Source organism: Daphnia pulicaria, chromosome 1 (assembly GCF_021234035.1).
Source record: "Daphnia pulicaria isolate SC F1-1A chromosome 1, SC_F0-13Bv2, whole genome shotgun sequence".
In the NCBI taxonomy this organism is placed as follows: Eukaryota; Metazoa; Arthropoda; class Branchiopoda; order Diplostraca; family Daphniidae; genus Daphnia; species Daphnia pulicaria.
The window spans coordinates 13,383,685-13,404,268 of record NC_060913.1 but is presented as its reverse complement, the minus strand read 5'-3'; the positions used below and the strand labels follow the sequence as shown (position 1 = coordinate 13,404,268).

General features: G+C 36.4%; 7 protein-coding genes and 4 long non-coding RNA genes across 27 annotated transcripts in view; 5 read left to right on the top strand and 6 right to left on the bottom strand.

The window, feature by feature from the left end:
- The first annotated feature begins 529 nt into the window (after positions 1-529).
- Positions 530-1,906, top strand: LOC124337702. Its single transcript, XR_006917506.1, has 3 exons — positions 530-681; positions 1,324-1,614; positions 1,676-1,906. It is a non-coding gene; the product is annotated as an uncharacterized LOC124337702 (long non-coding RNA).
- A 530-nt stretch (positions 1,907-2,436) lies between these two features.
- Positions 2,437-3,877, bottom strand: LOC124337753. Of its 3 annotated transcripts, none has more exons than XR_006917515.1 (4): positions 3,619-3,877; positions 3,121-3,289; positions 2,936-3,060; positions 2,437-2,710 (listed from the first exon to the last, which is right to left on the bottom strand). It is a non-coding gene; the product is annotated as an uncharacterized LOC124337753 (long non-coding RNA). The 3 variants fall into 3 exon arrangements; XR_006917517.1 differs by having other exon boundaries at positions 3,127-3,289; XR_006917516.1 differs by having other exon boundaries at positions 3,121-3,283.
- A 1,066-nt stretch (positions 3,878-4,943) lies between these two features.
- LOC124337633 overlaps positions 4,944-20,584 on the bottom strand; it is a 99,407-nt gene continuing 83,766 nt past the window's right edge. For 2 of the 13 annotated variants that reach the window (XR_006917483.1, XR_006917490.1), the window contains 3 exons: positions 5,629-5,776; positions 5,159-5,559; positions 4,944-5,056 (listed from right to left, as the gene is read on the bottom strand). This is a non-coding gene — a long non-coding RNA (uncharacterized LOC124337633). Of the gene's footprint in view, positions 5,057-5,158; positions 5,560-5,628; positions 5,777-6,020; positions 6,110-6,286; positions 6,473-6,596; positions 6,671-6,831; positions 6,900-7,080; positions 7,172-7,423; positions 7,479-7,770; positions 7,866-8,088; positions 8,521-8,593; positions 8,681-8,836; positions 8,920-20,584 lie in introns of those variants that run through there. The other 11 variants (XR_006917482.1, XR_006917479.1, XR_006917488.1 and 8 more) reach the window with 11 other exon arrangements.
- On the top strand, positions 8,699-11,319 carry LOC124337561 (probable DNA-directed RNA polymerases I and III subunit RPAC2). The gene is made up of 6 exons (XM_046791594.1): positions 8,699-9,089; positions 9,972-9,993; positions 10,728-10,797; positions 10,864-10,961; positions 11,015-11,171; positions 11,228-11,319. The coding sequence occupies exons 1-6, from the start codon at positions 8,897-8,899 to the stop codon at positions 11,267-11,269; spliced, it is 582 nt and encodes a 193-aa protein (XP_046647550.1). The 5' UTR covers positions 8,699-8,896; the 3' UTR covers positions 11,270-11,319.
- On the bottom strand, positions 9,149-9,774 carry LOC124338123. The gene is made up of 2 exons (XR_006917667.1): positions 9,540-9,774; positions 9,149-9,474 (listed from the first exon to the last, which is right to left on the bottom strand). It is a non-coding gene; the product is annotated as an uncharacterized LOC124338123 (long non-coding RNA).
- LOC124337440 (electron transfer flavoprotein regulatory factor 1-like) lies at positions 11,267-12,009 on the bottom strand. 2 transcript variants are annotated; one of them, XM_046791456.1, is made up of 4 exons: positions 11,898-12,009; positions 11,663-11,787; positions 11,450-11,600; positions 11,267-11,362 (listed from the first exon to the last, which is right to left on the bottom strand). In XM_046791456.1, the coding sequence occupies exons 2-4, from the start codon at positions 11,693-11,695 to the stop codon at positions 11,307-11,309; spliced, it is 240 nt and encodes a 79-aa protein (XP_046647412.1). In that variant the 5' UTR covers positions 11,696-11,787; positions 11,898-12,009; the 3' UTR covers positions 11,267-11,306. The 2 variants fall into 2 exon arrangements, with proteins under 2 accessions (XP_046647412.1, XP_046647413.1); XM_046791457.1 differs by lacking the exon at positions 11,898-12,009 and adding an exon at positions 11,877-11,895.
- LOC124337108 (succinate dehydrogenase assembly factor 2, mitochondrial-like) lies at positions 12,012-12,819 on the top strand. Its single transcript, XM_046791165.1, has 4 exons — positions 12,012-12,148; positions 12,212-12,267; positions 12,336-12,416; positions 12,485-12,819. The coding sequence occupies exons 1-4, from the start codon at positions 12,089-12,091 to the stop codon at positions 12,756-12,758; spliced, it is 471 nt and encodes a 156-aa protein (XP_046647121.1). The 5' UTR covers positions 12,012-12,088; the 3' UTR covers positions 12,759-12,819.
- LOC124333155 (cysteine--tRNA ligase, cytoplasmic-like) lies at positions 12,749-15,698 on the bottom strand. Of its 2 annotated transcripts, none has more exons than XM_046788943.1 (6): positions 15,467-15,698; positions 14,597-15,403; positions 14,303-14,530; positions 14,038-14,228; positions 13,093-13,963; positions 12,749-13,020 (listed from the first exon to the last, which is right to left on the bottom strand). In XM_046788943.1, exons 2-6 carry the CDS (start codon positions 15,327-15,329, stop codon positions 12,851-12,853), a joined length of 2,193 nt encoding a protein of 730 aa, XP_046644899.1. In that variant the 5' UTR covers positions 15,330-15,403; positions 15,467-15,698; the 3' UTR covers positions 12,749-12,850. The 2 variants fall into 2 exon arrangements, with proteins under 2 accessions (XP_046644899.1, XP_046644900.1); XM_046788944.1 differs by having other exon boundaries at positions 15,471-15,698.
- On the top strand, positions 15,890-17,816 carry LOC124335913 (eukaryotic translation initiation factor 3 subunit M-like). Its single transcript, XM_046789420.1, has 7 exons — positions 15,890-16,066; positions 16,316-16,423; positions 16,482-16,636; positions 16,699-16,917; positions 16,979-17,136; positions 17,192-17,299; positions 17,363-17,816. Exons 1-7 carry the CDS (start codon positions 16,025-16,027, stop codon positions 17,713-17,715), a joined length of 1,143 nt encoding a protein of 380 aa, XP_046645376.1. The 5' UTR covers positions 15,890-16,024; the 3' UTR covers positions 17,716-17,816.
- Positions 18,041-19,040, top strand: LOC124337425 (DPH3 homolog). Its single transcript, XM_046791455.1, has 3 exons — positions 18,041-18,208; positions 18,277-18,351; positions 18,494-19,040. Exons 1-3 carry the CDS (start codon positions 18,101-18,103, stop codon positions 18,560-18,562), a joined length of 252 nt encoding a protein of 83 aa, XP_046647411.1. The 5' UTR covers positions 18,041-18,100; the 3' UTR covers positions 18,563-19,040.
- On the bottom strand, positions 19,411-20,259 carry LOC124337171. Its single transcript, XM_046791261.1, has 3 exons — positions 19,927-20,259; positions 19,686-19,849; positions 19,411-19,619 (listed from the first exon to the last, which is right to left on the bottom strand). Exons 1-3 carry the CDS (start codon positions 20,078-20,080, stop codon positions 19,479-19,481), a joined length of 459 nt encoding a protein of 152 aa, XP_046647217.1. The 5' UTR covers positions 20,081-20,259; the 3' UTR covers positions 19,411-19,478.

Sequence of the window (20,584 nt, the reverse complement as noted above, 5' to 3'; positions counted from 1 at the left end):
CTTATTAAGATCCAAAGGTATGGGTCAAGCCGACCCCTTTGCGTCGCGTTGCAGTGTGAAGGGGTGACGTGAACAGCAGATTTTTATTTGGCTCGCCCGATGTGGTTTGCGCATAGCCTTTACGGGTAAATCGTGACCGAGGGAAGAATAGGGAGGAAAGGAAAGAATGAAAAAAAGAGGGGACCAGACTTTCCTTTCCTCCCTATTCTTCCCTCGGGCGCGATTAACCCGTAAAGGCTATGCGCAAACCACATCGGGCGAGCCAAATAAAAATCTGCTGTTCACGTCACCCCTTCACACTGCAACGCGACGCAAAGGGGTCGGCTTGACCCATACCTTTGAATCTTAATAAGGTCTATACCCTATGCCTAAACATAGGTTGCAAGACTTGCAGGTTTATTATCCGTCCGACCCAGAGGTCCGACTCTAGTCGTCCGTGGATGCTAAGGGCTGTCACTAGGTGGCTAAATATTTCAGTGTGTTTAGGGATTGAACTATTCAGCATTTCAGCTCAAGTGTGTTGGTTTCTAGAGGGATGTAGGGAGGTGGGTCATCAAACTGTCAAAGTCCTGAGATGACTGACAACACGTTCTTTCTTTTGCTGTGGAAACGCTGTCCGAGAAGGATGAATTTAGTCATTGCTGGGTACTCTCTTACGTGACATGTTTGTTCATAGGCATGGTAATTGCATTTTTTATTCTATAATTTTATAAAATTTCATTTTGTGTGTGGTTCAAAACGTGTAACATTGCCTTCAATTCATAATTGGTAATTGCATGTGGCCTGCTGTACATTTCCACAATGTCGTCTCTTGCTGAATGTTGCACGTTTCGTTCCATGCAGAACAGTAAAAAGTAATTATGTTGCTTAACTTTTCAATTCAAAACTTTGTTTCTGAATTAAAATTGTGTGACTTTGTTCTAAATAGTAATTTTTATTTTTCTATCAACTGTTGAGCAGTAAAGTCTTAGCTTCATTACATTTTGTTTTGCAAATTGTTTCAATTTCCAGTCGAATTATGCCAAGAGCTTTTGCAAACATGCACTTAACTTGTTAGAAAACTCGAGTGGGTTAGCATTTGCCTTTATTTTAGTCTACATTAAAAGTATGTGTGCTACACATGTGATTTTTGTCAGGAATGAGGTTAGACATTGAATTCTTGATTTAGATGACATTTTACAACAACTTTATGTTTCTAAATAAGAGCTTTTGTGAAAAGATTTGCTTAATAGAATTGTATTTTTTTATATAAAACAGAAATTTGCCCTTTTTTGTATTTGAAAATGTAATTGGTTCATTGTTTTCCCTTGAACTTATTTATAGGATTTCTTGGTTAGTTTGATGTTTGGAGCTGCCAATGGTGTTGATGCAGCGTTCATGGTGTGAGCAGTGGTTTTGTAGTCATTTTCCAGTCGAGATGTCTTGAAATGGAGCTTGTGCAGACATTCAGTTCAACATCATACTTCAATGTGTTATTTGCCTATGTTGGTGTTTTTGCAGTGTTGACCTGTTGTACAAAATAGTCGATGTTGCCTGGTGGCTGTTGGGTATGTTTTATCGGCTGCCTTTTGTCGATGTGTCGTCTCGTCTCTTGCCACCTGTAAACACGTTAAGGTAATGCTGGATGAAGTTTTATTTAATTATTGACTGGTAACTAGATCCGTTCTCGTTTCAGTTCAATCGTACGCTGCCGTTCCAGATTTGATCGATTGGTGAAGCCGAAAAGAGGTTGCTGTAATTCAAGACTGAAAAATTAATTAGACTGGACAATTTACAAATGGATATCTGTTGTCCCTTTTTCCCTGAGTAAACAGCATGTCCGCCGTTGGTTATTCGTCTGGTCGAAAGGGAAATAGCAATGAGAAGTTCTGATGTATTTTTGGAGAAAGATTAGTTTGACCACGAAGTAATTCTCCCTTATGATTCGCGATCAAATGTGCCTCCTTTATACAACGTTTAAACTTGTTCGCTCTGCACATGGATATGACCAATGTCAATATTATTACTTTGCTAACAATAAAATATGAAATCAAACCTACCTATTGTTGTTTTTTCCCATAATAACGTAAATATTTACTATTTATACTTTTAATTAATCTCTTGTCCAATTTATTGTTCTGTTTTTAAAAACTACCATTTTATTTTAAGTCTTTCGATAAAAATTGGCGATGTTCATTTGTCCCTCATTTTTTAGTTGTAGAAAATAAAAATTACTTGTTATATTAAATTTTTAGTTTTTTTTTAAACATAACCACATATATATTTTATAACCCCCAGGGAGGGGAGGCCTGTGACTTTCCCAACCGCGATAATAACTTTTGCCGTTGTTATTTTTTTGGTGCAGAAAGCCGGTAATTTAATCTAGCAGTTGTCGACTGAGTCAAACCTGACATAGATCAGAGGTTGCCTCAATCGTATACTGCACAATAAAAACGACAAAGACGACAATGGAACCATTTCAAGACTGCAACACAGGAAATCAGTGGTAGAGCAAAAAATACACAAATGAGAACAGATTTCAAACACAGGATAACATTAGCAGAGCAAAATACACAAATGTAAACAGAAAAAATATTTTAAGTCAGAGACCCAGATTTCACTGGCAACTTCAGGCTAGTTCAGGATACCGCCAGCACAGCTACTTCTGGATAACACTGGACCCCATCACGTCTTTCACCACCTGGTTGCAACAAGGTAACCAACAGCGGACCTATTCAAGAAAATCAAAAAATTACCATCAGGGGAAGACAAACACAATTACACAGGACTCTTAATGACAAAAGAATACCAGGAGTAAGACAAAGCTACACAGTCCAACAGATCTCTCCGATATCTCAAATTTTACAAAGGAAGTCATAGTTGGCATCAAATTGCAAATTGATCTCTAGTCATATTAACAAAGTACTTAAGTAGGAAATTGGATAAAAATAATTACTTTTGCTTTTGCATGGCACGAGACATACGACTGGGTGCAGGCAGCAAGACACACGAGGCACAACATTTCGGCAAAATGGACAGGCTCCCGAGTTTGATTGCTTGGCAAAGTGGTATTATAATCACCTGTCAATTTACACATCGAAATTTAACATTAAGTAACCCTAAGAAATTAACAAAAAATACCTTTACATTTTCATCATGGGAAACGTCACGACCAGCATGCAGCATCCCACTTCTCATTCATCAAGGAACAAAATGGCTGAAGACGCTCGCGTCACCTAGCGACAGCCAATTGGATTGCTTCCTAGCAGACAGCACGCAGCAGCTAAATTTGAATTTCTCACGCCTTTCACTATGACACAACATACAAATGATTTAGTTAGCTATTTCAGACTTACGTTAAATAAAAACAAATTATAAAAAATATAACAAGTGAGCTTTGTTGCTGAAACAGAAACTGACAGTTATCACCCAAAATTTTTTTTAAGTAGCATTGAGAAAATTCTTCAGAGATGTGCAAAGTAAACGTAATTAAACTGAGTGGAAAATGATCAAAGGCTATGCCGTCTAGTGCCATAAAAAAGAAACATTTACCATAACATGAAAACAATGTCCGCTCTGAGCCTCTGGCTCGTTGACATTTAATTGAAAGAACTAACAAGAACAGGCTTTGATACTCACGTAATATTCTCCCCTCCAAATTTGTATCTCGTCTTCACCAAAAAGCCACCACCGCAGCATCACACATCACAACAGACAAAATACCCAAGGTGATAAAAATGAGTGGAAGGCAGCATGACGTTCGCTGATGTGTCTCTCGTCTGTCAGTGATTCCAGATTGTTGACGAAATATCGTCTTCTGCTACCTCTAGGTATCACCCTTTTAGCTTTATTCCTGTCATCCTGCACTGTGCCTTACCTGTGATAAATCTTTCTTTTTTCTGTAAGTGTCGATGGCCATTGATAATTGGATAGCAGCATAGGAATGTGACAGCTTTGTCTGGGCTAAATGCCCTACTATGGAGCAGTTACACATCCTGCGTTGCGCATTCTCCGCAAATGCGAAAATCTCATTTGTGTCCAAGCTGGTGTGTGTCGCCTACAGCGTCTTATGGGAAAACCAACTTCTTCCCGTTAAAACAGTTGTTTTCTTACCTATAACTTTGATTTCCCCCCTTTTCTTCCTAACAGTGAATACTTTATTCATTTCTCTATTACCTAATTTTTATTTCTATCCCCAATTCCATCTGGTTGATTTTTAATTAATTTTTGTTTGTGACTGGTTTTTTTGTTCGTCTCCTGTAGCAGACGTTTCTACACAGAATCGACCACGCTACGAACGAAATTCTAGTCTCTAATGTTCCCTTGAAAAAAAAGAAAGATGGGGTTGTCGTACTAGCATCAACTATTCCTTCCTCTCGTACACTCGTGGTAATGCCAACAGCGTAAACTCCCAACTATCTTCATTTGTGGCGAAATCCAAAGTTCAAGCAAAGGCCAGGAAATGGTGCACAGATTCAATTCAGCAAAATTGCAGTCAATGTATCTTATCACTGTGCGAAAGTAAAAAAAATAAATAAATCACCTGGACAAAACAAATACACACCGCACATTAGGACATAATATCCCTAGCGGCTAGCACTGACTATTTCCAAATGAGCAAGTTAACATGGTGGTGGAACGTAACAGAGAATTGTATTTGATGAAGTCGATGGACTATGTCCGGAATGAAAGGCGTGTTTAAAATAGTTGTACCAATTACTTCCGAACGTTGGCTGAAAACACATTTATGAAAGACGCTGGAATATGCCACTATTCAGATGCACGAGATTATTACCCTTCTGACTACTTTTCAACCGAGTTAAAAGCCCCATTTCAGATTCGTTTGCAAAAAGACTAGCAAAAACTTGCATTTTTATCTGAAGCGAGTGGCGGGAGACTTGCTTGCTTAATGTAGCCTGAATATTCAAGCCAAGAATAATGTGCGAAAATGGGACGAGGATGGTCTTCACTAAGAAGATGAAGAACTAAAAGTTTACGTAGTTGTCCATGAAGTGTTACATCGTCCTGATCAGCTAGAATGCTGGAGAAATCATGGAAATTTCCCATCGTTAGTTTTCTATGAAACCGTAACGAATGGCAACAAAATAAAAGTTAGAAAATAATTATAAATATAAAAAATATCCATTTTGATGAATAGTTTTTTTCAAATATAACTCACATGTATAATGACTCGAAACTAGTGTGTTGATTTTTCCATCTTTGGAGATATGAATAATTGAATACGCCAGTTGACGCGAAATCCGGCTGTGTAGACACAAGGTATGTCGACTTGTTTTCGAGCTACATAACTTTGTTTACGAAGAATTGTTTGACGAACAACACTCATTGATGTTCCAGGAGTAACACTCTTAGTTGATGGGTTAGGGTAATACGTATAGCGCAACAGCTGTTTGGCCTAAGTTGATATTTCCTTCATGGTCCTGGATTTTCACCGATGAGTAGATTCTAGACGGCGAGTTTTTCTTGGGGCCGTGATGCAAATCTTGAACGACAATGGGCTAGATGCTTCCCCTCGTGATGTAGTCGAACTCAATTGACCGTATAGTCAAATTTCATCACCTTTATTGAAAAAAAAAAAATTATTCGATGAGTATGGATTAGAAAAGAAATATAAATGTTTCCTAATACTTGATGCGTAAGTCCTTTGATATAATAGAAGTGATAACGGTTTTTTAATGGAGAACTTCTGCGTCAAGTAACATCTGCATTGACTCTCTCCCGACGCCTAGTTTTTTACGATCGTAGGTAGATTGCTAGTGTGTTGAATAAAACCCAACTTCAGAAAGGACGATCAATGTTACATACTTTTCTGCCACAAACAATGATTCGACACGTCACAGATGGAAACAAATGCCGACAAGCTATCTCGTATGATTCAAATATACAAACAGGTTTAATCTAATGTAATAAAAACCCACATACAGTAATACTAATAAGTTTAGGAAGAAGCAACACGAGAAAAGATTCCAATGCGGATATGACTAATTCTTATTGACAAAAAAGTTTACTTTAAAATTTACCTGAAATAATCCTAATATACAGATTACGGCCTCTCGCTGACTCGATCCAACACCCACAGCTATTACTCAGTTAAATCCAGTGATAGAAACTGCAATTGTACAAGATAGATTTCCATTCAAAATTTAACCAACAATCAAAGACAGCAGCCAAGATTTAAAAACGTATCAGGCCTGTTGAGCTTGTAATACCGTCATCCATCAATAAGGATACAATAGCTTCATCACTAACAATTTTGAACATATAAAAAATCCACCTTCTAACTTACGTAGGTTTCAATCCAGCTAACAAGTTGGTTCCACCACCCGACATTCATATTGACATAGATGCTGTGCAGGCTACTGCTACTGTTGCTTCCGACCGTTAAACACACACAGAAGTAACTTCTCGAACGGCATTACTCCTATATCGAATCCAAAATATTCATGGGAAATGAGCTTACTTGAAAATCACCCTTGACACCACGTTAAATATTGAGCATCAGGCCTGTTGAGCTTGTAATACCATCATCCATCAATATGGATACAAAACTTTCATCAGTTACATCAAAGAAGAAATAAAACGCCCATGATACTCACATCAATCGGTGTTGAAAGGTCAGCACCTAGCAATACTCCACCAAGACACCATCATCATGTTCCAGGTTATCCATCTGTATTAACAATTAGTATTTAATAATCAACCCAAAATTCTTACATTAATTCAACCAACTTCCAATCAGTATCCTTTTGGCAAGGCTTAGTCATTGAACCCTCGCCGCTATTTTTCTCATCACTAAATTTATAATTAGATTAACTTAAATTAGCGACCCACCTTCAAGTTCGTCGTGGTAATCACATGCCCTTGGTATCAAACTGTGGACGATCACAACGAGCAAGTACCTAGACAAGCATTAAATTAATAATTAACAATGATGACATCGGGTTCAAGACCAAATTTGTACAGCAATTATTATCAGTATCCTTTTAGTTAGCTTTCAATAGAAACATTTGAATGTTTCTTCACTGTACAATTCTCACAGAAATATTTACAAATCATTTGCACACAGCAAATATTACTCACATTTCCAACTCCTTGTAGCCATGTCTGATGATGTGTTGCTGGCTTGCTGCAAAGTCTTGACTCAACATCCCATATCAGTAGCAACACCATCCTGTTCAAAAGAAAACGTTTCAGTAAAAATGTACGATCGAAGGAATACGCAACACAAATCTTTAATTCAGTCACGCTCTCGGACATTTTTTTCATGACCATTTCGAAAAATCCGTCACAATAAAGTAGAGGAATTAAGAAAACTCAACCCTACAACATCGTTGAGAAAATCTCAGATATGATTCTAACTCGGCCTTTTAATTCATCACAACTTATAGCATTTTATTAATGCCTTGCAAAACCATTCACTTACCCTTCATTCCTTCCAAGTGACGAGTGCAATGGTGAAAAACTGACAGTATATCCTTCTTTATGAAGAAAACAAATAATTAGCTCTTAAACACCAAGGCAATAAACTGATATGAATTATTTAAAATATGAATCAGATAAGATCAAAGATTATGTCATCACAGTAGGGTTTCACGGCAACAAAAGTACCAAGACCGAGAGATCTGAATATTCTCAAACTTTGCAGCAAGAATAAATAGATACCATCTTAGATCTCAGATACTATTGACGGTCACACCAGGTCATTTTGCTTCATGGTTTTAATCACTTTCTTGTACCTAATATGAAATTAAATTAATGACATTGACTCACTTTTCTGTGGCATTCCATAACTCCTCCGGTATCTTCATCATCTCGTCATGAATATCAGTTACAACTGACTGGATGGCCATTCATATCATTCAGATCTGATATTTAAAAAAATATGTATACATTTAGAGAACTGATTAATTTCACACAAAAAAAAATAATACAGCAAGACCAAGTCTAACGGAACGCATGGTACTTGGTACCATAAAGGACAAATTAACACGCGCCAGAATTTTTAAACATTGGATTAAAATGAACTTAGACGAGTAAATTTGACAAAGTAAAAAGCATGTATTTTAAAATTTTAAAAAAAAGTAATACCAACAACCTCACAAACTCCTTATTAGATTTGGGGCACCAATACGTATATAGAAAACCTCCATTCTGAACAGTACAATGTTTCAGAATGGATTTACTTTACAAACTGATAACTTTAAGTTTTTCAGATCTGTCGTCAACTTCTCAACTTCCACAGCAATAGAGCATTACAGCAATGCCAGACTTTATCAATTCTGCCTTTTTGCAGCGTTGGCACTTGGCAAGTCAGAGAGCCATCTAGCAATAGCAACAAACATATTTCAAAATTTGTTTAAAGCTTTTTCTTTTTGAAATAATCTTTATAGTCAAGACAAATTAGAGATTTTCTAAATTAAAACTTCAACTCAATTTTTGGAGAGTTTGGCCTGATGCGCAAATACAAATTTTAATAAGCATTACAGAAGGGGGGGGGGGGGAGGAATGAACAGCATGAGTTTTGCGTAATCAATGTAAATTACTAAATTCTAAATATGGACGAAATCCGGTTTCAACACCACTTTCAAATCACCTGAAATAATAAAGCCATTCAAATCTGTGCTACAAATTTTGTCAGATTATAACATTATGGAACGAGAACAACGAGTAGGGAGAGATCAGAGACAGTGAAAGTGAACGAATACAGCTTGCGGTTTGCCCCAATTTTCTCTTTCCCGTCATCCCTTTGCTGCTTTGTATTGGGTCATGCTCATTGAAAACTTGTTTTCTTTTCTTCACACACCTTAATGAACATTTCACTCTCCACATATCAAACCTATAAACACGTTAGTTGTCCAATCAAAGGGAACAATCCATTTTCATACGCAGAAGAAGTATGAAGTCGATCGTCGTCATCCTAATAGTGTTGGCTGCCCTGGCTGCTGTCGCCTCTGCCCAGCAAACGAGTTGGGAGACACTCGAAACCATGGATGTTGATAACGTCTTGAAAAATACGAAACTTGTGAAGCGCTACTTAGATTGCCTTTTAGATCGCGGACGCTGTGAAAAAAATGGAAAAGATTGGAAAGGTAAAAAAAAAAATTTAATTCTAAACTTACTGTGAAATTTTAATAAAAAACGTAATGTAGGAATGCTGCCCCGAATCCTAAATGAGGGTTGCAGTGGATGCACACCCAAACAGGTTGAAAAGTCCGACAAAATTGTCAACTTTATGAAGGCGAATCATTTAGAAGATTGGGTAGCGATCGAAGCTAAATACAAAACGGGTTAAAAATTGGGACACTACATAATTTCTAATAATTGCTGCACATCTTTTCAATCATATAATCTCAGCCTATACAATACACTTATCTTGCTTTTCTCTTCATCATCATCTCATCTTCCTTATTTCTCAGTGCTGAGTACAGTTTGCTTTGTAGTGAACAGTTTGAAAATATTTCAACTCATACATCTCTGAGGGTGTTTAAAAGACTATAAACCCAGATTGAATGATACGAAATGATTTTTACATACTGTACAGACGGAATGTCTAAGAAGGAATGGCAGCATAAACCGTTTTCTCTTCGTCGAATGGACATTCTCGAAAATTTCAGAGCGCTAGTCTGTTTCAGTTTCCCCGAGTTTCCCGGCACAAAATCACGGTAGAGAATAGAAAACTCAACAACTACGGGCGGGACCACCCGTTATATATCAACAACTACCGTTATAGGCTGTCCAGCAATTGTGAATTGTAAAAATGTATGCAAGCATTACTTGTGGACGGGTCTATCACGACGGGTCTATCAGAAATCAGACTATCACTCTGCTGCTGGCAGACTGCACGGTTAGAACAAGTTTCGGAGAAGAAATTTAATTCAAATAATTATTCAAAAAACTGTATATAAAAAAGCTGTCTGTCTGTCTTTTTCCTACAACATCGTCCCTAAACAACTCATAAAATAGTTTCTCAGTTCAGCCAGTCTATAGCTCTGGTTTGATTAAATCGAAAGCCCGATAATATTGCTCTCTATGGGATCCGGATACAAGTAATTATTTTCACTAGTAAATATGGTATCAAGTACTTTCGAAATTTTGTTTTATTGAAATTAAGGACACAAGTATTTTTGTTCTTAAGTAATTATGGACTGTTGTATTTAAAATGTTTAATAATTCGGGCTTTAAGTAATTCATGCAACGTGTATTTAGTCAAATACTCGCTCGTAATTATGGTCACCAGTAATTAAAATTATGTTCACAAATAATAGGTTCTTTTAGTACAATTGTTCGTAAGTCACTAGCAATTACTTAAGTAATTATATTCTTAAGTAATTGTTCTCTTAAGAAATTATTTTCTTAAGTAATTATTCTCACAAGTAACTATTTTCTTAAGTAATTATTCTCTTATGTATTTAAACGTATCTATAACGAAATCTATTAATCACGAAATCTAGTAAAATCGTGTCGTAAACGAAAACAAGATGTTATTAGGTTCAGCTTCCAAAACGGATAACTCTTTTAGTCTTTTACTGTATCAAGCCCAGAGGTCTTCTTGAACTATTTCGTGAAATGAATCGATTTTACATTATAGTGAATTTCCTTTATCGTACATTTTTTAAGCCAATAAGTATAATATATAAGCCAAAAATGGCTATGTATATAGTGCCTCTAGCGTCGTCCTTGGTCTACAGATGAAAAAGAATCGTCTGCTATGATATTTAGAATTCACACGTTTCTTTCAGTTCCTACAACTTTTTGAAAATCAGTGAATTTACTATGGAGAATCGACGATTGGCAGTGGTTAGTTAATTTTAATGGCCTCGATATTTTCTTGATTCTTTAGTAATTGGTACATTCCTGTCATAGGCGAGGGAAGAAGAGCAGGATGACCGAATGAAGACTTTTATATTTAAAGGGGAAGGGCATACGCTTGGCAACGCTATTCGGACAATAATTTTGAAAAAGTAATGGTTTGTCTAAACTGACATAGAAAATGTATTAATTGTTTATACTTTAGTCCTGATGTTATTTTCTGTGGCTACACCATCCCTCATCCATCTGAAAACAAGTTGCACTTGAGGATTGAAACAAAAAGCATATCTGCTGTTGATGCTCTCAGAGAGGGACTTGAACAACTGCAAAACTTGAGTGATCATATCCTTAAAACATTTGAGGTAATAGTAATGAAACATCTCAGTTATATTTGAATTAATAATTTGTATTATTACAGACAGCAGTGGTGGACTATAAGTCAAATCAGATGGAAGTGTAAAGTTTTCAATGTTGTATTGATAATCAGAAATACAACCTCATTCTTCGTAATACCTTTTCTTTAATGCACGGTATTTTCTTAGCATGTAGAGTGCTACAGAAACATAAATTATTAAGTATGTATAAGTAAATATTAAGTAATGTATTTCCTTTTGAAGCAAAACAAGAAGTGATAAGTTACCTTCTAGTTCTTTGATAACAAATTCTCCTCTTGCTATTGCTGAGTCAATTTCCTTTTGGTCTTTCAGAGCACTGTTCTTCATGAAAGCATTTTTTAGTTTATTACGAAAATACGGGTAACCACCTGGGTAATCTTTGCCAAGATGTAACATCTAGACAGAAATGTAAGTGAAACATCTTCATGACCATAGTAAAAGCAGTAGGTTCAGAATACCGTTTTGTACAATGCACGAGACTGCTGCGACATTTTAAAAACGAATGTGGTTTGGTTTTATTTCAAAAATTTTAGTTTTCTCCTTAGTCCACAGCAATGGCACACAAACAAACCAACTGCTTAAACTGGTAGTAAATAAAAAAACAAACAAAAATTACAACATGCTAAACATGCAGGACGCCAAAAGGCATAAAAATACGATCAATTTACAAACTCTTGAAAAGAAAACATATACATCTACGTGTGAAACGTCAAGGAAAAATCAAGGTGAACTCCTCCTTTTGTAGTACACTTCGACCCTGAGGCAGTACTGTTCTAGTACAACAAAATATCGTCTTCGTCTGCTGTACTTTTGTTTACGACTTTTACGTAACTCAGTAAAGACGTTTTGGCTAGCTTCATAATTTATAAAGAAAAATCTTCACAATGGCTCAATCAAATATTTTTTCTCGACTTCTACATCCAATCAGACAGTTAACATTTAGGGTAGGTGTTGATTTGTTAAAGAATGGTTCATGAAACTAAATTGTTATGTAATATTTTCAATAGTGTGATAAAGTTACCGTATTGAGATTTCTGTCATCCGACACCAGCAGCGGAGATATGTATGAATTCTATCATCTTAAGATTTTTTTTTCATTGATAGAATAATATAAGTTGTTAAAACTATCAGGTACCCCTCACCTCAAACTGAACCATGGATTCCACCATATGTTGAAAGGGAAAATGAGTCATCCACTTTGAAAAAGGCCAGGTATTGGTTTTCTCTTCAATTACTTATTTCCGAGTTTATTGTTGTAAACAATTTTCACATATCCACAGACTAATGTATCAATCCAGAAAACGTGGTATGTTGGAAAATGGTTTGATTCTCAGCACATTTGCCTCACGCTACTTGGATGGAATGAGTGATGATCAAATGTCTTTATATGACAGACTGATCAATTTACCCTCAAATGATTGGGATATTTACTATTGGGCAACTGGTGTAAGAGAGACACCTGAAGAGTTTAACAATGAAATCATGGATCTATTGAAGGATCATGTAAAAAATAAAGATAAGGAATCAAGATTTAAACAACCTGATTTATATTGATGATATCCATATGGATGATTGTATTTAGAATTGATTTAATACATCTTAATAATAAATCTTATTTTTTCCCACCAACCTATTCTTGTATTGCATCAACTCTCATTCTTTGATGAAACCTCCAGCAAGTATGCTTTATAAACTTTTTCTTGGGCTTGCCATAGTTTCTCCAACTTCTTAAGCTGGCCTTTGCTGACTTCTTTGCCATCCTTGTCTAAGGTTGGCATCCCTTTCTCGTCGAAAGCAGAATATTTATCCGTTTCACCTAGATCAAAGAAACACGTTAATCATTTAAGTTATAATGATTGATGGCACAATCAATTAAATCTATCTTTACTTCTGAATAGTTCAGTTGGAGGCATGCGTCGTTTTGCTTCCTTTTCGGCTTCTTTGACTGCTAATTCAGCCTTTTTACGTTCTTTCTCAGCTTTTTTGGCTTCCTCAGCCAATCTTTTGTCTTCTTTCTCCTTAAGCAGTTCCTCACGTGGGACAAGCTTCAAAGCAGGAGGCTGATTTTCCCGATCTTCGAGTCTTACGCCCAGGTTAGGCAAAACGTCATCTCGAATTTGATCGCAAAGTTCGAGAACGCGTGTTGCACGTAATTGACGAGCCTCTTTCCTCACTTCTTCTCGGAAGTCTGCGAGCGCTTCAAGGACAGGCATTACGATTTGTTCAACATTATCGGTACCTCCACTAGACGATTCAGAGGGGAATCCAAGGGTTTGCTTGCCTTCAATCACGCCAAAGATCTGGAACAACCGCGTTACATATTCGGCAATGACCTTGATTAGAACCCGGTTGGCAGATTGCTTCAGCTGTGCCAGGTATTTATTGCAAGCCGATATCATGCTTTTAATCGCGTCCAAAGACGTTTTAGTGTCTATGTTATCGCAGAGAGCTTCCCGTACTCGATTTTTCGTTTCGACGAATCGGGTGTTGACTTCCTGCTCAGCTGTGCTCCATTTTTGAAAATATTCTGCGGCAGTATTTGATGACGGGCCATTCCTCAAAAGATCCTTGGCATTTAAGAAGAATTCCCTTAGCATTTTTTCGTAACTCGATGCTTCATCCATTGCACTGTCACTATAGTCGAGTGTTTCTTTCCATGGGTGAAGCAAGAAAAAGATGCGCAATTCGCGGCTGCTATTTCTACTTAACGCATCTTGGATGGTGATGAAATTCTTGAGGGATTTAGACATTTTACAACCCTGTAGAAAAATTTTCATTTTAGTTTTCTATTAGGTAGAAGAACGGAAAAAGTTTACGGAAGTTTGTACAGTACCTGGATGGTCAGATGACCAGTATGAAGGAAATAGCGAACCCATTCATCATTATCGTAGTAGGCTTCAGATTGGGCTAGTTCATTGTCGTGATGAGGGAACTTTAGGTCGACGCCTCCTGTGTGAATATCCATTGATGACCCTAGAATTGCACTTGCCATCACACTGCATTCAATATGCCACCCAGGACGTCCTGAATAGAATAAAATAAAATAATTTAATTATTAATTCATTACGTTGGTTCGATATTTTTTAGTTGAATTTTACCTTTCCCCCAAGGAGAATCCCAGGAAGGTTCACCACTCTTTGAAGTTTTCCATAGCGCAAAATCGTTAGGTGATTTTTTCTCACTTAACCGATCTTCGGAGACACTTAGATCACCTTCTCCTTCTTGCAATGCCTTTGAATCACCGTAAGCTTCAGGTACCAATTTCGCATACTTGTGATTCTTTTGCGAATCGAACTTTGATACATTGAAGTATACAGAGCCATTTGCTATATAATGACAAAAGATTCATAAACCATGACGAGATAATGGAAAAAAAAGAGATAAAAACTCACCTGAATATGCAAGTCCACGTTCAATTATTCGTGAGATATAATCCACGATCTCCGGGACATATTCGCTAACACGCGTAATAACATCGGCTGGTAGAACATTGAGAGCGGCCATATCTTTGTAAAACTCTTCTTCCCAATGTCGCGGAAGAGAAGCGAAAATTGCGTTATCTGAAACATCCATGCCTTGCTTCGAGTCGAGCCAATCGCTCAGGACGTCTTTTGCTTCAGCCAACAAAAAGCTCTTTCCTTCGGATAATCCTTGACCAAGCTTGATTGTTTCGGTGAATTTGTCAATCGCGGCAGTGACTTTGGCCAACATCTTCTCCTGCATAACTTTCTTGTCGGGATCGGTAGTTACTACCATTTGCTTAGAAAGACGATCAACAGATTCCTTGACATCTGTTTGAAGAGTTTCAAGTTCACCCATCTCAGCTGCATACTTTTCATATAAATAATTTTGCCTTGCTCTTTTAATAATTTTGTCGTCAATATCAGTGATATTCATTACATAAGTAATGTCATATCCAAAGTAGTCTCTTAAGACCCTTCTCAGGATATCAAAAGACATGTATGAACGGGCATGTCCCATGTGGGATGCATCATAGACTGTTGGTCCGCAAGAATACCAGGTGATATTTTTCCCATTTTGAGGAGTAAACACCTCCTTCTTGCGAGTCAGACTATTGTAAATCTTCAGCTCCATGCTGCTGTTGTTTAAGGGGGCTTCAGACATAATAGGTGAACAAGGTACAACCAATTCTCAATGTGTTCCAAGAACGATTATTTTTCCCTTCGAAACTTCTCACCCTGTTAGTAAAATCTAGTCATTAATATTTTAAAATGTCTGATGCAATATTTCAAATATCTTACTTACTACTACCTACTGCCAACACTCCAACTATTAAATATTTTTGCGATTTGCACGTTAACAGATTTGTGAATGTCACCAGTTAACTTTGACGTTATAAGGAAGTTAACAATTAATAAATTTGAAAAATAAATGCTGGTTCGAATGATAACGATCAAATGAATCCGAAACTGGTGCGTACCTTTGACGGTGTGTTCGTTTGTTTCTTCCAACACCGCAAAACGTCAAGTTAGATAGAATTTTGCGGGTGAGACGATAACAGCGATAACAAATGTGGTGATCTTTTATGCTGCAATTTTTAAAGGTAGTAATTTTTTTATGATAATTTTTTTAAAATTAAGAACTTGTTTTAGAAAATTTTGGAAAGTGTGAAAGTGTTGAAACACAGAATTTAAAAAAAAATCGTTGATTTATCTGTAGGGGAACATGGTGGCAATGTCGCCATAACAGACGAATTTCTGTACCGGGATCGTGAGCGTGGCCTATATCCGGATTTTTTTGACAAGCAACTTGTAATAAAGGAATCTTTTTTTCCAGTTTGTTTTGAACAATTTATCAGGATGAGTTTACCAGCATTTATCGATTTAACGGTTGAAGAACAGGTTAGTTTCCCCATAAATTTAGTCCTGTAGATGCTTAACTGTTGTGGCGATGAGCCGTTGAAAAGTGTGGAGTCTGCCAGTAGCGTACACCTTTCTGTGTTAAAGACAATTTTCCCTACTAGTATTTATAATTTTTATACCTGTTTTATCACCTGAAGAAAGCAACATAACTCTTATATAGTACTGAGAGAAAATTTAAGACATCAAAGTTTTTTAATTGGTTATTGTAATCATATCTGTCTTTTTTAGGCTACTGAATTGTGTAGCTTTTTCAAGGCTCTTGGAGCATCAAATGTGGATGATGATCAAAACTCAGATCTTAGCAACATTGTTGCTGTTGCAGATCTCTGTTTCAAAGTAAGTGACAATTTTATTTCAATTAGTGGTGTGTGTTTACACTATTTTTTCTTTGAAGGAGGGCAATGAAGTAGAATCTGAGGGAGTCTTGAATAGCATTGTATCTATGCTCGTTCTTCTCCCCAATGAAAAAGCTGAACCAATAATTACTACATTTTGCCAAAAGCTTGCAAAACCCCCATCAAACAAGTTGGGACTTGTTTGTCTGAGAGTGTGAGTATTTGAAATTTGAAGTTTACATAATGAATTGTCTCACTATAATTTTGATTCATTAGTCTGTCTGTACTATTTCATGGGCTTGATCCTGTGAGTACAACGCGTTACACGGTCTATCACACGCTAGTCCAAGTTGCTGGACAAGTCGAACAGATGAAGACAGTGTTCACGGATCTAGATAAAATGCGTACTCAACTAGGGCCATGCAAGCCTAACAACGAGCAGATGCAAAAACTCCTCCGAAGTTTACATGAAGCTCTCCTCAACTCCAGAGAAAGGTAAAGTATTGAAGTTCAACAAATCATTGTAACAATAAATAAAACCAGTGTTATTATTCAGTGAACTGGCCTCCAAAGTGATGGTGGAGTTGTTGAGCACTTACACGACCGAAAATGCTTCACAGGCTCGTGAGGAAGCTCAGCGCTGCATTGTTGCTTCATTGGCTGATCCCAACACTTTCCTTCTCGATCATTTATTGACTTTGCAACCTGTGAAAGGTTTATAAAATTTTCTTTGTAGTTAAATCAGTTATTAATTCATCTTTGTGTACAGTTTTGGAAGGTGCCCTTTTGCACGATCTGTTGACCGTATTCGTGACGGAAAAGCTGTCAGCTTATTTGAAGTTTTATGAGGAAAAGAAAGATTTTGTTGAAGGACTAGGTAATTACTGCTAATGAAATTCTCTAGTATTTTTTAAGAAATTTAAGTAACAATGATTTTTAGGTCTGAAACATGAGCAGAACCTTCGAAAAATGCGAATTTTGACTTTCATGCAGTTGGCTGAAAATTCCGTAGAGCTCCCTTTCGAAACGCTCGAGAAGCAATTGCAACTAACCGAAGATCAAGTAGAGGAATTTGTCCTTCAAGTCCTTAAGACGAAATTGGTGCGCGCACGAATGGATCAGTTGAACAAGAAAGTACTTGTTTCATCAACCATGCATCGGACATTCGGCAAGCAGCACTGGCAGCAGTTACGGGAGTTGCTGACTACTTGGCGAGGCCACCTCAGACAGGTCAAAGATTCCATGCTAACCATCGTTAACGAGCAAGCCGAACTTCTCGCTCAGCAATCCTGAACCGATTAGAGAAAAAACAAAAGACTTCAAATTATCCCGCTATCCATCTCTATTAAGGTTTTGTGGAAATAAACGATGACGCCGGCACATTATCTGACAAAATCAGTCTTTTGATCATTATTTCTGTTTTGTTTCCAACATTTCCAACATATTGTCGCTTGAAAGAAGGGTTGGGGATAAAAAAAAAAATGCTTTTTCTATCATACTTTTGAGCATAGCCTTCTACAGTTAAAAGGCCTTCTAACTGTAGAAGGCTATGCTTTTGAGTTAAATTCAGGCAGTCTGATTTTTGGCCGTCAGATGTCTCTTTTTCTCACGTGTTGTCTTTTGAAGATCCACACAGTAGTTGAGAAAAATCTTTTATTCCTCAGAATTTTTGGTGAAAATGTCTGTCTATCACGACGAAGTTGAAATCGAAGATTTTGAATATGATTCGGACAATGAAATTTACTTCTATCCTTGCCCTTGTGGAGATCGGTTTGAAATCACCAAAGTAATGTGACGTCCCTAGACCCTACTCAGATTCCAAGGTTATTAAAAGGTTTACTTTGATTTAAACAGGAACAACTAGAAAATGGAGAAGAAGAAGCCACATGTCCGAGTTGTTCACTTATAGTCAAAGTAATATACAACAAGGTATGTATACGAGCAGGTGGAAGCAACTGGCTTTCAGCCTGTATAGCATTACACAATATGTATAATATGCAGTACTCAGGGCTGTGTGGAAAGTTTAAAATTTACTTATATTCATGAATGACATTTTAATTTAAACATGCAGGAAGAATTCATGCAGAGTGAGGAAATCACATATTCATCCCCAAATAAGAAAGAGTCACTCACAACATAAACTAGTTATTTTAGTATACTTAGGATTGAATAATTTTCAATAATTGCATTTTTTTGTTGTATTAAATTTTGTCCATTCTAAAATTTGCCCTGAAGAATCACAAATGAATTTTGTCAATTATCATTCTTATTGCTTCTTTCACGATTGATCTGTCCAATTGAGCTTGTGATCAATCCTCTACTGTTAGGATCTTCTTTATTCATTTCCTTTTGCTTTTCTTCTATGTCTTTCATGAACGACTTCCTAAAATTTAAAACAATATTCAAATATCTCCTTTCCTGGAATGAAATTGAGATTTGTCAGTTCTGTACTGAGCAAGTCTTTCAATGTCTCACCGATATTGAAAACCCATGTAGAATGTTCCCAAAATGAATCCTTAATGAAGAAAACAATTTTAAAACAATTACTATTCAATGGCTTTGTAATTAAATTTACCAAAAAGGACTGGAAATCGAAGAAAAGCAGCTCGACTCCTTGACGAATTTTTCATTTTCATCAGTATCTACAATAAATACTGTAATACAATTATGGGTAGATTGTTATTATGAAGTAGTTGTTCAGTTGTTGCTTGTTGATCATGGTCGACCATTTGGAGTAGAATGATCTGTGCGGCATCTAGCGAGGACTTCCTAACTTGAAATTTTACGAAGGTCTCGGGAATTTTCAATCGTGAACGTTTATGTTTAGGGAGTTAATAACTATTACTGATAGAGTAATCAATGTTAGACGTTAAACTAAATTAAACTGTTTAAAAATAACCATTAGCTTAAGAGAGGTTGACTTTGATTACCATTATCCTGAAATAAGGATTTTATCACACTGTAGGATGATAAACTTAAGAGAATGTGTCAATGTGACAATTTCTTTCCACTTGTATTGTAACTCAAACTAGGATCAAAGGAAATATTTAGCCATGTTATGTTATGTTCTTTTGCTCATCAGTTTCAATATTCTCTATTGGTTCTATGCTGAATTTAGTTTCTCTGCTGCTAGTTTTAAACATTTTGAATTTGCCTTCTTTTGCAAGTTCCTTCATCAAGTCATTATACATTTGTTCCTATTATTAAGAGAAATGATTAAATATGATAAATTTGGTACAGTACTATTATGAATTTTCCATTACCACTTTTTTCTCATCTTTTGAAACATTTGAGATGGATGCTTTAACAAAATGGCCCTTAGAAAGCCATTTCTTTATATTGTTTAATTTTGCATCCAAGTCATGCTTTTCAATTTTATCTTTAAATGTAATCATCTTGGGAGACTTCTTCTTAAGTTTGGCAAATCCTATCAAACAAAGCAGTAAAGCACTCAATTTTCATCCGGTATGTAATTGAACTTCTTTAATGTTTACACCAGAATACCTTCATCATGGAGTTGTGAATCAATTGAAGAAGAATAATGACGAATTAATTCCGACGAACCTAACTTGATAGTATTTACTTTTGCGTGGGGGCGAAATTGATTTTTAGCTTCCAAGGTAAACCTTCGAGCTTGGCTTATAATCACCCGACTCATGGTTAGAATTGCATCACATACAGGGACAGTCGTTCATATTTAAACTGACCTCGATATTCGTGCAATAAAAGTATAAAATCTTTAGCAGCAACCAAATGGCAAATACAAACTTAAAGAATCAAAAATAATTTTCTACTCGTTAATCGACTTGTTTTGAAAACAAACGTCTGCTAGAGTTGGTACAGAATTGCCATGCGTCGTATGATTCAAAACGCGAAAATATTATTTCTTCTTTCTTTCAATTTCTTTCAGTTTTTCCCGTTTCTCAGCGTCTTTATTACTGGTTTACTATCTACTTATTGTCTATCTTAGTTGATTTCTAAATCATCATGACTAACTAAAGCAAGCAAAAATTTAATTTACCAAGAAGCAAGAACTTTTGAATCTGAAATCAAACAGAGAAAGCTGGTTTTTTGCACTTTCTTCTATATTTTTTACCCGTTCTGTAAATATATTAATAATATTTGTCACGGAAAGACGACATAATAAACAGTCACGGTACCA

What these genes read in the sequence shown, in the direction of transcription:
- LOC124337561 (XM_046791594.1), top strand. Translation starts at nt 8,897, where the DNA reads ATGAAGTCGATCGTCGTCATCCTAATAGTGTTGGCTGCCCTGGCTGCT. An exon ending in CAGCCAGTCTATAGCTCTGG is followed by an intron (nt 9,994 to 10,727) that starts TTTGATTAAATC and finishes TTAGAATTCACA; the next exon opens with CGTTTCTTTCAGTTCCTACA. An exon ending in AGAATCGACGATTGGCAGTG is followed by an intron (nt 10,798 to 10,863) that starts GTTAGTTAATTT and finishes TTCCTGTCATAG; the next exon opens with GCGAGGGAAGAAGAGCAGGA.
- LOC124337440 (XM_046791456.1), bottom strand. Translation starts at nt 11,695, where the DNA reads ATGTCGCAGCAGTCTCGTGCATTGTACAAAACG. An exon ending in CTCGTGCATTGTACAAAACG is followed by an intron (nt 11,601 to 11,662) that starts GTATTCTGAACC and finishes ATTTCTGTCTAG; the next exon opens with ATGTTACATCTTGGCAAAGA. An exon ending in TGTTATCAAAGAACTAGAAG is followed by an intron (nt 11,363 to 11,449) that starts GTAACTTATCAC and finishes ATGTTTCTGTAG; the next exon opens with CACTCTACATGCTAAGAAAA.
- LOC124337108 (XM_046791165.1), top strand. Translation starts at nt 12,089, where the DNA reads ATGGCTCAATCAAATATTTTTTCTCGACTTCTACATCCAATCAGACAG. An exon ending in GACACCAGCAGCGGAGATAT is followed by an intron (nt 12,268 to 12,335) that starts GTATGAATTCTA and finishes TAAAACTATCAG; the next exon opens with GTACCCCTCACCTCAAACTG. An exon ending in TCCACTTTGAAAAAGGCCAG is followed by an intron (nt 12,417 to 12,484) that starts GTATTGGTTTTC and finishes ACATATCCACAG; the next exon opens with ACTAATGTATCAATCCAGAA.
- LOC124333155 (XM_046788943.1), bottom strand. Translation starts at nt 15,329, where the DNA reads ATGTCTGAAGCCCCCTTAAACAACAGCAGCATGGAGCTGAAGATTTAC. An exon ending in GGATTCTCCTTGGGGGAAAG is followed by an intron (nt 14,229 to 14,302) that starts GTAAAATTCAAC and finishes TATTCTATTCAG; the next exon opens with GACGTCCTGGGTGGCATATT. An exon ending in TCCAACTGAACTATTCAGAA is followed by an intron (nt 13,021 to 13,092) that starts GTAAAGATAGAT and finishes TCTTTGATCTAG; the next exon opens with GTGAAACGGATAAATATTCT.
- LOC124335913 (XM_046789420.1), top strand. Translation starts at nt 16,025, where the DNA reads ATGAGTTTACCAGCATTTATCGATTTAACGGTTGAAGAACAG. An exon ending in ATTTAACGGTTGAAGAACAG is followed by an intron (nt 16,067 to 16,315) that starts GTTAGTTTCCCC and finishes TGTCTTTTTTAG; the next exon opens with GCTACTGAATTGTGTAGCTT. An exon ending in AGATTTTGTTGAAGGACTAG is followed by an intron (nt 17,300 to 17,362) that starts GTAATTACTGCT and finishes AATGATTTTTAG; the next exon opens with GTCTGAAACATGAGCAGAAC.
- LOC124337425 (XM_046791455.1), top strand. Translation starts at nt 18,101, where the DNA reads ATGTCTGTCTATCACGACGAAGTTGAAATCGAAGATTTTGAATATGAT. An exon ending in ATCGGTTTGAAATCACCAAA is followed by an intron (nt 18,209 to 18,276) that starts GTAATGTGACGT and finishes TGATTTAAACAG; the next exon opens with GAACAACTAGAAAATGGAGA. An exon ending in TCAAAGTAATATACAACAAG is followed by an intron (nt 18,352 to 18,493) that starts GTATGTATACGA and finishes TTAAACATGCAG; the next exon opens with GAAGAATTCATGCAGAGTGA.
- LOC124337171 (XM_046791261.1), bottom strand. Translation starts at nt 20,080, where the DNA reads ATGAGTCGGGTGATTATAAGCCAAGCTCGAAGGTTTACCTTGGAAGCT. An exon ending in TTCACAACTCCATGATGAAG is followed by an intron (nt 19,850 to 19,926) that starts GTATTCTGGTGT and finishes TTTGTTTGATAG; the next exon opens with GATTTGCCAAACTTAAGAAG. An exon ending in CAAAAGATGAGAAAAAAGTG is followed by an intron (nt 19,620 to 19,685) that starts GTAATGGAAAAT and finishes TCTTAATAATAG; the next exon opens with GAACAAATGTATAATGACTT.